General features: G+C 38.7%; 1 protein-coding gene across 5 annotated transcripts in view; it reads right to left on the bottom strand.

Moving 5' to 3' along the window:
* ITCH (itchy E3 ubiquitin protein ligase) overlaps window positions 1-14,145 on the bottom strand; it is a 58,820-nt gene that overhangs the window by 16,695 nt on the left and 27,980 nt on the right. For all 5 annotated transcript variants that reach the window (XM_031506587.3, XM_021546297.4, XM_021546298.4 and 2 more), the window contains exons 3-11: window positions 13,172-13,310; window positions 11,147-11,271; window positions 9,816-9,953; window positions 7,715-7,757; window positions 5,549-5,718; window positions 4,199-4,433; window positions 2,915-3,010; window positions 1,495-1,669; window positions 572-638 (exon numbers count right to left, since the gene is read on the bottom strand). In XM_031506587.3, coding sequence (XP_031362447.3) covers window positions 572-638; window positions 1,495-1,669; window positions 2,915-3,010; window positions 4,199-4,433; window positions 5,549-5,718; window positions 7,715-7,757; window positions 9,816-9,953; window positions 11,147-11,271; window positions 13,172-13,310 — 1,188 coding nt within the window. The remainder of the gene's footprint in view (window positions 1-571; window positions 639-1,494; window positions 1,670-2,914; window positions 3,011-4,198; window positions 4,434-5,548; window positions 5,719-7,714; window positions 7,758-9,815; window positions 9,954-11,146; window positions 11,272-13,171; window positions 13,311-14,145) is intronic.

Genomic DNA, 14,145 nt, shown 5'->3' with positions numbered 1-14,145 from the left:
AAATAGAAGTTTATATAAAAGTTTATAGTTTATATAAATAGAAGTTTTATATTCTATTTTTATTACACCCCGCCAAAATTGTATTAATTGTAAATTCTCAACCCTGTAAAGTACAAGAATAAATTTATTCCAGGGAGAGGGCCAAATCAAGAAGCAGTTAGTTGTCACAATAAAAAAAAAACATTTTCAGACCAACAAAACTCTTCAAGAGTTGTATTAGACAAAGAATTTAGCAGTTTGATTTAGAGAGGATTTGAAGCCTGATTTAGCAGAACGGGATGGTGGCGGGGAGTGAAAAAGTCTCAAAAGGTTGCAGTGTTAAAGCAGCTATTACACTTGTTATCAGTGGAGCAAACCAGAACACTTTTTAGTTTCTAAACCATTTTGAAATGGCATAGCCTAGTCAGAATTCTGTTTTAATATCACATTTGATTAGATCTTATTTTAAAATATTTAAATGTAGATTTTAATTTTTAAAAACTAGCTTATAACAGTTGACAAATAATTTGGCAGAAGTATGCTTTAAAGTTTAATTACATTGCATTACAAAACACATTCAAGTTAGTCTTACCCCATCCATGTGGCAGAGGGCCAAGAGGATCAAACTCTTTGTTTTGTGTGGATGAAAAGTCCTGATTCTGCAAGTCACACGAACAAATGAGGCATTAATGACTAGTCATTTGCTTCCCAGATGTTCTACCATAGCCATCCTGAATTATTGAAGTAAATGCATTTTTGTTAATGTTACACATAAGCAAAGATGCCACCTATTTCTTTTTCTCCACAGAGAAGGCCCAGTTTGGTGACCTTGGCATGCTTAATTAACTACAGTGCCAAGAAATAATAATTCTTTGTTTAGTATCCCTGCCTAGCAGGAGGAAATTAGTACAGTAGTGCCCAAAGCAATCAGAAACTTAATTCCTGCACTCAGTACAGTTATCCCTAACCACCGTGTATAGGCTCCATTTTATTCTCACACATACAGCAAATCAGAACCTACATCATTGTTGATGAGCATGAGTAGTATGAGTTGGAGTGATCTAATGTCTGCTATTCAGAGACAAACAATGGAGTAAAAATGCTGGAAGGATTATTTTCAATTTCCCTGCTCTCCTAACATCCACTGTGCATAATTTATTTTACCCAGAACAAAAATACATTTCTTTCCTCCCATGTGTTTGGCCAGAGTAACACAAGATACTACACAAATAAACCAGCTTATTACTAAGCTGTAGCTTGTTTTGCACCAAAGGCTTTATCAATATCGTATATAAATTTTATCCAAGAAGCCCTATATTGAGGTGACAACTAAACCCCATGTGCTGGCTGCAAGGAGATGAACTAACATTACAGTGAGCCCTCCCTGCCATGCTACACACAGAGATACATTATCATAAACTAAGAACGTCTGCTGCCTTTATGGGGAAAGGTCACCCACAGGCATGCACAAACCCCAAAACCACCCTAACCCTCAGTCACCCATGTATTCCTTACCCCATATATGAACCTCTGGTTGAACTGCTGCATGGCTCCCTGGAGCTGGCTGCGCTGGAGCTGCCACTGCTCGTAATTCCGGACAGACTCCAGCGTTGGTCTCTGCCATGTTGTCGTTCTGGTGAAGTGGTCAACGTAATAAATCCTCCCCATGTTGTCAACTCGGCGCTCCCAGCTTTGGGGAAAAAAGACAAGCCACAGCTGTCAATAGCTGGCAGTTTAAGGGCTCAGAGGCACCTGGAGGCCAATGTGGTGGAAGGGAACAGAAAGCATGGGCTTATCAGCAGCTTTTTTCTCCTTGTACCCTCTGCTAAAATTATGCAAGAGCTTGACATTTTTATGAGAATCACTTTTATTTATTGCATACTATACAAAGTCAGACCCATGCAATTTACTGTATTTTTAGAGTTTTTTGAAATAGTTGTCAAAAGCTGTCTAGACCACTGTCTATACTGTGCTAGCATCACTGCAGTTATCCCTCCCAGCTCATAACACAAGCCTGCTGGTTTCTCCTAAAACACAGCAAACCCACTGACATTTTAAGCTATTCAACACAAGACTTCCTTATACTCTGATTCAGCAGAAAAGAAAGGTTTGGGCATGGGGTGTTTTGATTTTCTTTTTTTTTTTTTCTAATTTTCAGTTCATATGAGATCAGTACTACTTAGAAAACTTGAAAGAAAACATTCCTAGTCTAAGTAAGCTTAAGCAACATACAAGTTCATCTGCTCAAAAAGTTCAAAATAACTTGAAACATGACAGGTGAGTTCCATTTATGAGACTGCCAGTTTTTGTTCTTTAATAATAAGTTATCTTTACCATCCCACATTTTCACTTTGTAATTCTTTATAGTGTGTGAACCATTTGAGGATGAAAAAGTGCAACAGAAAAACTCTGGTGCTTTTCTTATATTGTTAAAAAATAAGAAACAGCAACTGTGAGCTAACATCACCGGCTGTTCTTATGCCAAGAGCTGCAGAAATTTAATAACAGAAGTTGGTTTCTATGTGCATAATAAATTGGCAGATGGGAGTCCTGAGACAAGATCAAAGGCCTGCAAACAGTAACCTTGGGATAAGAGGTAACCAAGAGCATTCCTGCTCAAGCTGATAGTTACCTCAGTGCCAAAATATTTTTCTGTGGTTTTTGTTCTTTTACTCTTGGGGGTGTCTACTGTCTTTAACTGAAATCTGTTTCTCAGTCAGTAAAGATGCACTTGCCTAATCTTTGACAGGAAGTTCAGATTTGGCTCTTTTTTACATTCAACTATTTTCCATATGCATTCCTTGGAGACTACCTGGAGCAACTGGGTTCACATTTCTATTTTCAAATATTTGCTCTAGCCTTAGCAAACTGTCAGGCAATTAATTCCTGAAAAACCCAGACATCTGAGATGATCGTATGGCTGATCCTGGCTCACCTTGGAGGAAGAGGCTCTGGCCGATCCCACGTTGTTCGTTTTTCAACATGATCCACGTAGTACACTCGACCATGCTGGTCTACTCTTTGCTCCCAACTGAAAATAGATCAAAAAGTTTAATCTTCCACCAGATCAAACTACTCTAACCATTCATCTACAGCATAAAGATGTGAAACATCTGTTTTCATAAAATGCTTATTTCTAAACCAAACGCTTAAAACTAATCCTTGGCTCAGGAGATGCACCAGAACAGTGTGCAGCACACAGTGGTACCATTCATATTAACATGTCAACTAAAAAAAAAAACAACATTGTACATGACCACCTTTCTGGGAAACAGAAGCTCAAATTCATGCCTAGGTGTAAAACTCTAGCAAAATTTTGTATCCAATATCAAGTGTTATCAATAACCTGTTGAACAGAAGCAACTACAGATCATAATCCCCTTTTAGAGTAGCTTTAATTCAATATATGCACATTTTTCAGTGATCAAGTATATGCAGAAATCACTGTAAGGGCATTGGTCACATTTTCTGCACATGTAGTATTTGGGATAATGACTTACGCCTGTATTTGCATCCAGTGTAACATCACGGGGAAGAAAAAAAGCTATTTACCATTTCTGTTGAAATCAAAATAATAAAGCAACAACTGCTGTTTTCAAGACCACTTCTTTATTTCTGTTATCCTGTGAGGCAATTCAGATCACTCCTACCTTTTGGCTCCACTACCTGCAAATCAAGGCAGGTAATTCACTAATTTCACCTCACATTGGGAAGATTTTCATTTCCCTCACTCAGAGAGTCCAGAAGTGTTTTTGCTGCTGTTTTTTTAAAGTTGAGAGCTTTGAGGCAAGAGGTCAACCATCTGACAAATTCCACATGCACCCAAAGTACAGCAGCATGTCCATGCTACTCTCAGGAGCTGCAGTATGAAATCCAAACCTTCAGGCCTGCAATAGCAGCTTTTCATCTACTTATCCATACCAATATTTTCCTACCTGACTTTATTTCAATTTAAAGACAACAAGCTGTCACACTATTTTAAACCTATGTTTCACTGACATGGGAATGTACGATAAGTATCAGAAGTAATTCTTTCCTTGAATGCTTGAAGACCGACCATACAAAACAGTTATAAACCCTCCAAATTTATATTGGGTGATTTCTGTCAGGCAGCAGAAGGCAGACATTATCTATCATTTCTTACACCTACTGTAAGTAAAATAAAGTAAAACCAGAAAAGTCAGCACACATGGGGAGAAAGAAGTCATTAAACCCATACCCAGGTGGAAGAGGACCTTGGCTGACTGTAGTAAGAGCCTGAGGTGAAGGATTTACTGGATGGACTTGTCTTGACACTGGAGGAGTGGTGAGTGCAGGAGTGGCAGGAGCTGTGCTTGCGGCTGTTGCCCCCTCAGGGCTCTGCTCTGAAGGTGTATTTGAGGCTGTACCAGCCAGTGATCCTGCACTGGCCCCATCGCTTTCTGTGGATGTGGATGAAGGACCATTTGCACTTGCTATGATGTCAAAGAAAGAAAAGAAAAAGCCTTTAACTGATATTTATCACCAGTCTATTGTAGAAGTTGCACATTACAAAAGCAAACCTGCCAGAACTGTTGCTCCCAAAGCCACATTTTGTAGCTCAAACAAAAACTGAACAGCAATTCTGTCTTGCTGCAAAAATGCTTTAATTCAAGAACTGCCACCAACAGCATTTTTGTATTTCTGATAAATATTTACCTTGTCTGCATTCTGTAAACATTGAATGATGATAGAAAAACAACTTCTTTGTACTAATGAATTAATTATTTTCCATTTATTGTTTGGAATAATAATTTAGGTGATTATAAGCATAACATTTTCAAGAAGAGATTTGATATTACATGGAAAGTAACAATCACAATGGAAGGGGAACACAGACATTCTTTAAATGGTTTCAGTTTTATCTTAATGCCATTTGGTGGGTGGGGTTAGAAGTTGAACACAGGTCAAGTCTCATTAACTAACTGTACTGGATTAATCTTTTAAAGTAATTACTGTATTGCAGGGCCCATCCAGACTGAGCATTTATCAACTGTAATAATGAGAATACAGAAGCAGTGCATTGTATGGGGGTAAAGGAATTACCCAAAAAATATCAAGTAACTTTTCAGAATTAGTGGCCTTCAGGCAGTTTTTAAATAACTAGATTAAAAAAAAATCTATCAATTTCAGCAGAGAAGAATAGTGAATGTTTTACATGCTGTAGCTTCACAGAATCTAACTGCAGTTGTAGAAACCAATAACTCATATCTCAAAATGCAGTGTTATCAACCTGAGGCAATTCTGTGACCCTTCAGTGGATTTCATGTCACCCTCAGTGGGTGCTTTAGTGCATCAGCAGCACTCACTTGTGTTCTCCTGGTCCCAGCTCCACTCTCTGAAGCACCATCACTGGCTCCCACCACCCCTGAGCAGACGTGGAAACAAGAAATTTCCAGTAACAGGAGCAGCGACTAAACAACTTGTACCAAATGCAAGCTAAAAAATACTCCTTCAGAAATGACCTGCCAAAGAATTTACCATCCAAAGTTAAACATCAGGAGCAGAAACAGTTATGCTCCTTCAAGGATGCCCAGCCTGATGGACGTACCAGCGACCGATGGGGGTCTGCGGGGAGTGGGGGGCGGGGGCCTGGCAGGCCTGGGAGGTCTGGCAGGTTTGCAGTTTCCATTTGTGAGTAACGGAGAGTCACTGCCGTTAACAGTCTTGTTTTCACTGGAAGCAGCATCCTCACCATTTTCAAGGCCATTTGAGTTAGTCCTTTTGCAAGGAAAGACACAGAGAACTGTTCTAGTAGTTCACGGGTGACATGAAACTTTGCAGATCACACAATCATGGAAGAGTTTGGGTTAGGACAGGCCTTAAAGATCATCTCGTTCCAGCCCCCTTCCACTAGACCAGGTTGCTCCAAGCCCCATCCAGCCTGGTCTGAGACACTTTCAGCAGGGTTGAAAAGACATGTGAAAGACACTAGAATGCAATAGTTACAACTAGGTGAGATTTATAACACTCAAAGTAATTCCAAGTATCTACACATCTGTATAAACACACTCAGAGTTTATCTCCTGAGGTACTTGAAACCTTAGTTGATGGAAAGGTAGTGAAATAGATGTATATAACATCTGTCATCAAAATCTCCTCTTTCATTTCCCAATTTGATACACTTGCCCTTAGGTCCAGGCTCTGGATTTTGCTGCTCAGCTATTTCTGCCCGTGAGTCCCTAATGAGGTGAGAAGCTAACAGCCTGTGTGCCTTTACTCCACAGGGCTGGCATATGCTCAGAACACACAAAATGCTACAGAATTTTCAAAATCTTACTTATGCATATGTATTTTTTTCCTCTAAACTCAATTCTAGAACAGGCTGGAGAATTTAGCATTAAAGTTTTGACCAGCAGCTATGAATATAAACTGTTCAACCTTACAAGAATTAAGAAACTACACAGCAGTACTGACCCATGCTGTTCTATTCACTTACAACTAGCAGAGTCTTATTCTGACATATATGTAGGTCCTTAAGCAGAGTTAGAGGTATCTACATTTTTAGTCTAAACTATTTTATTTTCAGAATATGTTGGGCAAAACAAAAATTCTAGTGGATTTGCAGGTCAAGGTAATGGCTTTACATATGCCATCACAAATGAAAGAAGATGTTACAGTTTCAACCCAGTACCTCTAAAATTACATTCCTTGAAATGTACACAAACTAAAACCCAGTAGATAAGGCTAAGTAAATCCCAAGTCATACAGGACCAAGTAAAATCATGTTGATTTAACCTCCGTATCGTGGTCAAACACACTTTTACTCTATACCAGGTGTGGTGCACATAATCCATATTACACCAACCGCAAAATAAATGGGTCCAAATCATTAGTGACCTCAAATCCGTAGGAGGTTTAGCCCCTGTTTTTCAGCCATTTCCCCCTTGTTCTTTCACATCATGCCCTTGTAGAAAGTCACTTTCTTGATCATTTACATGATCCTCATGATGACCACCAGAAGCCCCCTGGATGATACCAAAACTGAATCATTATCATTATTATTGTTATTATTCTATAATTTTCAGGTATTCTGAATATCCAGGCATCTAAAAATTCATTCAAACACAAAAAGAAAACAGAACAAAAACAAACTTTCAAGGGAAGCCTTCAGACAACATAGCCAGGAATACAAACTACTGAAAAAAGTTAAATTTAGCTTGGTTACTCCAGATGTCATCCAGAGTGCTGTGTTTTGTACAGATCCTTAAAATACCTGTAGTACTGGGAACTAACTAAAGTAACATGGTGCTGGGCACACTCTTATCCTACCAGGCAACAAGATTCATAATCTGGTATCAGACTTAGTGCATTGTAAGTGCCAGACAGATTTGGGGATCATCTTAACAAAGAGGTATAATTCTGATACCCCCATAATATAAAGGAAACCAGTGTAAAAACAACCAGTGCCATTTGGTTTTGGGGTTGTTAAATATACACTTTACTTTGTGTAATCACTGGGAGAAGGATGAGGAACACAAAGGGAAAAAACAAAAAGATCAGTCAGGTATGGAAGCAAAACTGAGGCCAGACAATATGGAGCTGAGCAACACCTCAATATTTTAGGGCATACTTAGACCTTAAGAGATACTGCTGCAGGGCATATTCATAAATTTTTCACTGTCTTCTTTACAAAACACACAATTCCTCCCTTTCAAAACTGCGAATACTAAAAGACAGAATAAAAAAAAATTTAAAAAGAGGAAAAAGATCTTACCGTGTATCACTTCTTATTCTGGAGCTTTCATTCTGTGTAGGACCTTAAATACCAAGAAGAAAAAGACAACAGAAGCGTAAGCAATACTCTGAACAATTTTCAAGGAAAGCAGTAGCCTTTAATGCTGACACTTAGTTCAAATGTGAAGGTGAGACACTATGTGGTGCTTATCTACTGGGTTACAAAGCTGTACATATTTTGCATGTCTCTGTGTGTGGGAATACAATTTTTTTAATCACTGCCAGTGTAATACTTCCACCTTATGGAAGATGTAACAGGACATAATTTGACTGTGTGACTATTCCCAAACATACACACTGTCTTTCTAGCAGTATAAAGCAGCATTCATTCTTTTAAGTGGAGCTGGCTTTTCATACTCTCTCAGTGATGGCAGGCAGAGCAGAAAGGGCAAAAACTTCACTGAAATCTCCTCTCTGGTTGGCTGGGGGCTCTGTTTTCTGGGGCTCTCTAGCCCAGACCCTTCCCCTTCTCAGTAAATTATTTAACATAAAGGCATTGAAGCAGGTACAAAATATGGCTGAACTTCAAAAGCATTACAGCAGCTCAGCCTAGATTTGCAAATGTTTTGCAACTGCTTATTCAGCCAGCTTGGAAATATTTGCATTTTGTGCCAGCATTTGCAAATCTTGAATATGCAGCACAGAACTGCTCATTCATGTAGATAGCACCAATACTTTATTTCCATAGAGTTAAACAAATGTCATTAATAAAGAACTCAGTTTTCAGTTTTGATGGGAACTATGGACAGATCTAGGCCAAAGACAAGAATGTAGTCACAGAAAGGCTTAGGATAATGAGCTGTTAGTGGACTGTGCATGGAAGGAATTAAATCCCAGCAAGAGAAATCTTAACTTAAAAGCAACTCCATAAACAATGCATTTGCCTGAAGTGCCTTTATGCTGTACAATGTGCTAGACTACTTTAACATTTAACTCCTTCCTTATGTGCTCCAGTTCCTTGATTATCTGGTAACCTTCTGCTGAGCTTAGGGCTTGCTGTGTCAAGCCCAACCCTGTAAATAGCACTCAATTCCACTACCTGCATGACTTTTCCACCTTTTTCTCAGTAGGTGAACTTTGGGAAATCCAAGCACAGATGAAAATTGAGTCTTGCATAAAAGGAAAAATTGGTATTTTCACTAGATATTTCTATCCCTACATCTCAGCCCTGCTCTGTAAGTTCCACAAAATCCCAGCATCTGGTTTTTACTTACAAACAAGATTCCACACAATCAGTCTGTGCAATTGATCATTTTAACAAAATGCAAAGAAAATGGACTAAAAGCTCTAATAAATAACAGTTACAGAATTTGTGTATTAATTCCATTTTTCTATGATACTCAGATGAAATTTCAAAGCAACTTCCTCTAGGACTTTAACACCCCCCTACCCAGCCCAGAAACCTAGAACTTGCTAATTAAACGTTCAGCTGGTCACTACTGCAGTCTCTCTTGTTGCTTTCTAGGAAATAACTCTTACCTAGTTCTACTTCTCAATGTACAGTATTTCAGAAATGCTCCACTGTCCTGCTCCAAGGGAATTAAAATTACCTTTCTATTTTACTGTAATTAGATATTTTACATGTATTCAAGTTTTCAGTTTAAAAAACTGTACACCAACTAAACAGGAAGTAGATCCCTCTCTGCAGCTCTCCATGGATAAATAAATCTATTAATACATTTACATGATCTATTTTAAGAAAAATTAATATAAACCCATGTCTCCTAGTAAGCAGAATATGTATTATTAGGATGATAAAGAGATCAAACCAACTTTGCATTTCCTCTGTTTATGACATTATTAAGACTCAGGGAAGCTAGAGGCTTAACATTTGGAATCACTAGATAGAAGTTTACAAAGCCCAGAAAATAAAGATGCTGATCTGGTTTTTTTTGCAGTAAGGCTGAAGGTCTGCCCTGTGAACTGTGACTCCACCTCAAAAATGCATGAGACTTCTGATCTCTGTAAACAGAAAGTTACAGAAATTGCTGTTATTGGGCTTATTTAAAGACTGTGTTACAGCTTCTCCAAAAAGGCTTTGCATAGCAGCTATAAGTAGATTTAGACTTAAAGTTACTTACTTCTTGTACTTGAGGCTTCCCCATTGGTCAGCAGCTCAGGGTCAACCTGCATTCCATCCAGACAGACTGACAGATCTCCCACCACTTCTGCTGGCTCCCTGTCACCAACAAGGTGCAACGTCACCACTACCTGCTCCACTGGAAAAGAACAAAGAACAAAGGGAGCTTATCTTACTGCATGAGAAAAAAGGGCCTTTTATTCAAGAAGCCAATTGCAAACCTCAGTGATCAAGGGGGGAAAAAAACCCCAAAACACCCCACAGAACTACAGCTCTACCTCTCCATTATTTTCTTGTGTGGCAAAACTGAGCATTTTCATACATCATTAAAAAGTTATTGTTTCTACAAAAAGGCCAAAATTGGAGCATAATCTTGCTGCTTCCTAGAAAGGGTCATTATTACAGCAGAGATTGACTCCCACATTTTTATAGCAATTAATGCACCTGCCCTCAATATAGAGTTAGGAAGTGTAATTCACTTTATTCTTGATTAAGAGCAGATACAATTTCTGTCTTCTGACTAAAAAGCTTCCCATTTACCTAATGACATCCAGATTCACAGTCAGACATTTTCCATCATATCCCCAGACCAATGGTATATTCAAAGTTTTCAGTGAAAGAGAACTGTAAGTACACATTCTTGCTGAAAGGGCTTGAAATAAGCCCCAGCAAGCTCCAACAGGTGCCTGGTTTCAGATGCAAATGCACTGACCCACGGGGATTTTCACCCAGATTCAGCAGGACAGATATCGCCAGGAGAGCAGCTCTCACTGCTGTCAACATTCTCCATCTGCAACACCCATGTGTGACAGTTGGGAAGCCAACACTTCTTTAAAGGACAGAACAAAAGCAGAACAGCACAGAGCTCCGTGCTGCAGCCCCCTGGGTGCTGGAATGGGTCTGTAGAATTCTATATTTCTCCTTCAAGCTGCCCAGGATGCACACACTGCCCCAAAGCCTAACTAGATCCAAAATTAATGAAATACTACAACATACCCCTGTAGCACTATTTGGAACAAAAATAACTTTACACATTTCCTGCCTACCACCAGAATCCCAACCATAGTTTGAATTTTTATGTTATATAAAATAAACTCTTTTTTTTCACTCAGTGTTGCACAAACTAGCAAAACAAAAACTATCTTGTTTCCAGGCATACGATGGCAGCCTGTGTGTAACCAAAAAAGATGAAACTAACTGAAAAGGTAGTAGGAAGCTCATCAAAGCGACCAGTAGCACCAAAAGGAACCCTTAAGGACCATTTCCAGAGGTGCACACAGGATTCATGTTCACTAACAAACAATTCCGAGGTACCCTCCATCTCGGACTTACGTTTCATACTGTTGGATTTCAATGTCTCGTGAATATCCAGAGCAGCACTTCCCAGAAGGACATCAGACTTTAATGTTTGATGGCTCCAGACTCGAAAGTTTAATTTACTTACAGGAGTGACAATTCTGAAAAGAAAAAGTTGAGCACTGTAATGGCATTTTTTGGTGGGGAATGGGGTTAACTGAGCCATCTACGTCCACTGTCACTAGAAGTAATTTAAGAACAAAGAAATAATGGTGGTAACATCGCACCATTTCCAGTTATCACATTCTCATGTCACCTGGATATGTCATGTCAATCAAGACTGTTCATAGACCTAATACATTTTTTATTATTACTATTTTAAGGGAAATATAGAAAAACTACCAGCATATAAAACACAGTAATACACAGTAAATTCCATGACAACAACTTCGAAGTAATTTTTAATGCTGATATTCTTTTTCTATAAGGGACACTCTAACATTTATACAGTTTTAAATTATTTTCATTGCGAGAAATGGGTACAAATCACTGCTTATTTTTTCAGCGGATAATTTCAGCTGCATATGGTAGATAAGTCCAGACTTGCACAGTCAGCCAATCCTTCCAGAAGATCCACCTAACAAACTCCAGAGAGAGGAACCCCAAGAGGGCCGACCCTCATTTACCCTCCACAGAGAGGAACCCAAAGAGGGCCTACCCTCATTTGTAGAAGCCACTGCACTTTTCCTTTTTATCCTGATCTGAATATAGGCAGCTGTGCCAATATATTTTCTGAAAAACAATTTACTTCACTAAGCTCCATGTGGCTTTAGTGTAATTTCCAATGAAGGTGATATACACGGGGGTGTCTGTGCTCAGCTCCTACTCAACAAGTGCAAAATCGGCCCATGTATTATTGCGTGGATTTGCACAGCACAAATCATGAACATTCCCATTAAAAAACAAAAGAGAAAAAGGAAAGATTTAAAAGGTAAAATAAAATTCTGCTCTTCTACACTTAAATGCACATAAAGTGCAAGATTTTCTCTTTCTTAATATATCTCAGTGCAAAGTAAGGTAGTAAATAGTAGCATCTAAAACTTCACAATAATCTAAAGTACAATAAAAGTAAAGATACAAAAGCGGTTTTCCTCAGGCAGCATTCCACATGCTTCAAGAAGAATAATCTACAATTTAAGTACAAGCAAACCACAGAATCACTGAATGGTTTGCATTGAAGGGACATTACAGCCCATCTTATTCCACCCCACTTCCCACTATCCCAGGTTGCTCCAAACCCCATCCAGCCTGGTCTTGAACACTCCCAGAGATGGGGTAGCCACAGCTTCTCTAGGTGACCTGTGCCAAGGCCTCAGCACCTTCCCAGGGAAGAATTTCTTCCTAATATCCCAACCAGCAGGCCCTTGTGAAAAATCCCTGTCCAATGTGCAAGTACAGAGTGATCTTTATCCCAGAGCTCCATGTGACATTAATAGAACACTAATGTTATAGAACTTGTGTATCTTCTTTATTCACAACACAAATATCAGGCCAAGCAAACACCAACAGCTGTATTCATCTTGAATCTGATGTTAGTTCTGTACTAACAATTTGCATAAATGAATTGGGAATTTTAGATTTGTGCTTGAATTTAGAAGTGCACAAGAGAGAGCCAACTACCTGTGTTATGGCATGGTACACCACAGTGAGACAAAGAACAGCTACACTTTTTAGCAACAGAACTTATGAAAGCTGTAACTTTAAATAAGACAACAAAAATGTGCATGGGAACATAAATTTTAATATTACTTTACTGTTCTTACTACTCACAGAATTAGAGTGCTTTGATATGCCACACATAGCAATACAAAATACAAGCACAAGCAGTGTAATAGTTTGCAAATATCTATTTCAGACTGTACTATATTTACCCTAAAAATTATACCAATGTCACCACCTCATGCAACACTTGACTCCTTGCTTAAAACAATACAATCTTCAAGCCCACTGTCAATTGCTTTAATTTCGCTCAAATAAATTGTAAAATAAAACCAAACCTACACTGTAAGATGCTGCTTCCACTTTGGACTATTTGTATTGTTGCATTTTTCCGTCTTCTTTGACTGTCCATCTACTGAAACTTCCACATAAGGGCTAGGTCCAAACCATTTATTCTTTTCTTTTAGTTTTGCTGAAATAACTGTTAAGAAAGAGAAAAACCAAAATCATTAATTTACTCAGGAAATTTCAATTACAAATAGTATTTTTCAGTTGGGTGCTTCAGTATTCAAGTGTTAGATCATTGATGCCTGACAGTAATATTCAAGGAAAAAAACCACATTAGATGGATAAAAACCATAAAAACCCTCTTACATTCCAGCTCATTTATACAACGCCACAGCTCACACAAATGCCTAAAACATGCAACAATACTTTTGCAACATCAGACAGTCTTATTAATCATAACTAGTACAAGATCCACAGAAGTGCTTAGGTGTTGAAAGCAGTAAATATCCTCTACAACCGTCTCCTGTCTATCACCAGCCAAGAGAATTCCTGGAGTTTATTACAATGCTTGTTAAAAAGCTCAAAACATGATCTGCCTCTCATCAAGGCACTGTGGAAAATTGCCATAACTTCTCATGGACAGAACATCACTGAGAAAATGAATTTTGTGTGAAGTTTTCTGTAGCTAAGCAAAAAAGCTGAATCCAAACCCTGGGTTCCAGTAGCTACCTCCTGTTCTGGCAACAACAAATCCAGACAAGACTTGTAGCTCTAGAGCCTTAATTCGGGGGGGTTCTGGTATTTGGATTTTTTTTTAAGCATTCAGTATTACTGACTGCAGCATTCCCATCTTTCAAAACATCATTGCTATGCTGCCTCCTTTACGATTGTGTCTACCCTGATATTTGAGTGGCAGGTGTTTTGGAGTCATTGACAACACTGAACTCACAAAACAGTACTGAAGACAGATATTATCATTTCCAGTTGGCCCCTGAATTCACTGTTCCAGCAGAAACCAACTTGCTCTT

This window comes from Lonchura striata, chromosome 20, assembly GCF_050655825.1.
Source record: "Lonchura striata isolate lonStrDom1 chromosome 20, ASM5065582v1, whole genome shotgun sequence".
In the NCBI taxonomy this organism is placed as follows: Eukaryota; Metazoa; Chordata; class Aves; order Passeriformes; family Estrildidae; genus Lonchura; species Lonchura striata.
This window is presented reverse-complemented; position numbering and strand designations above follow the sequence as displayed.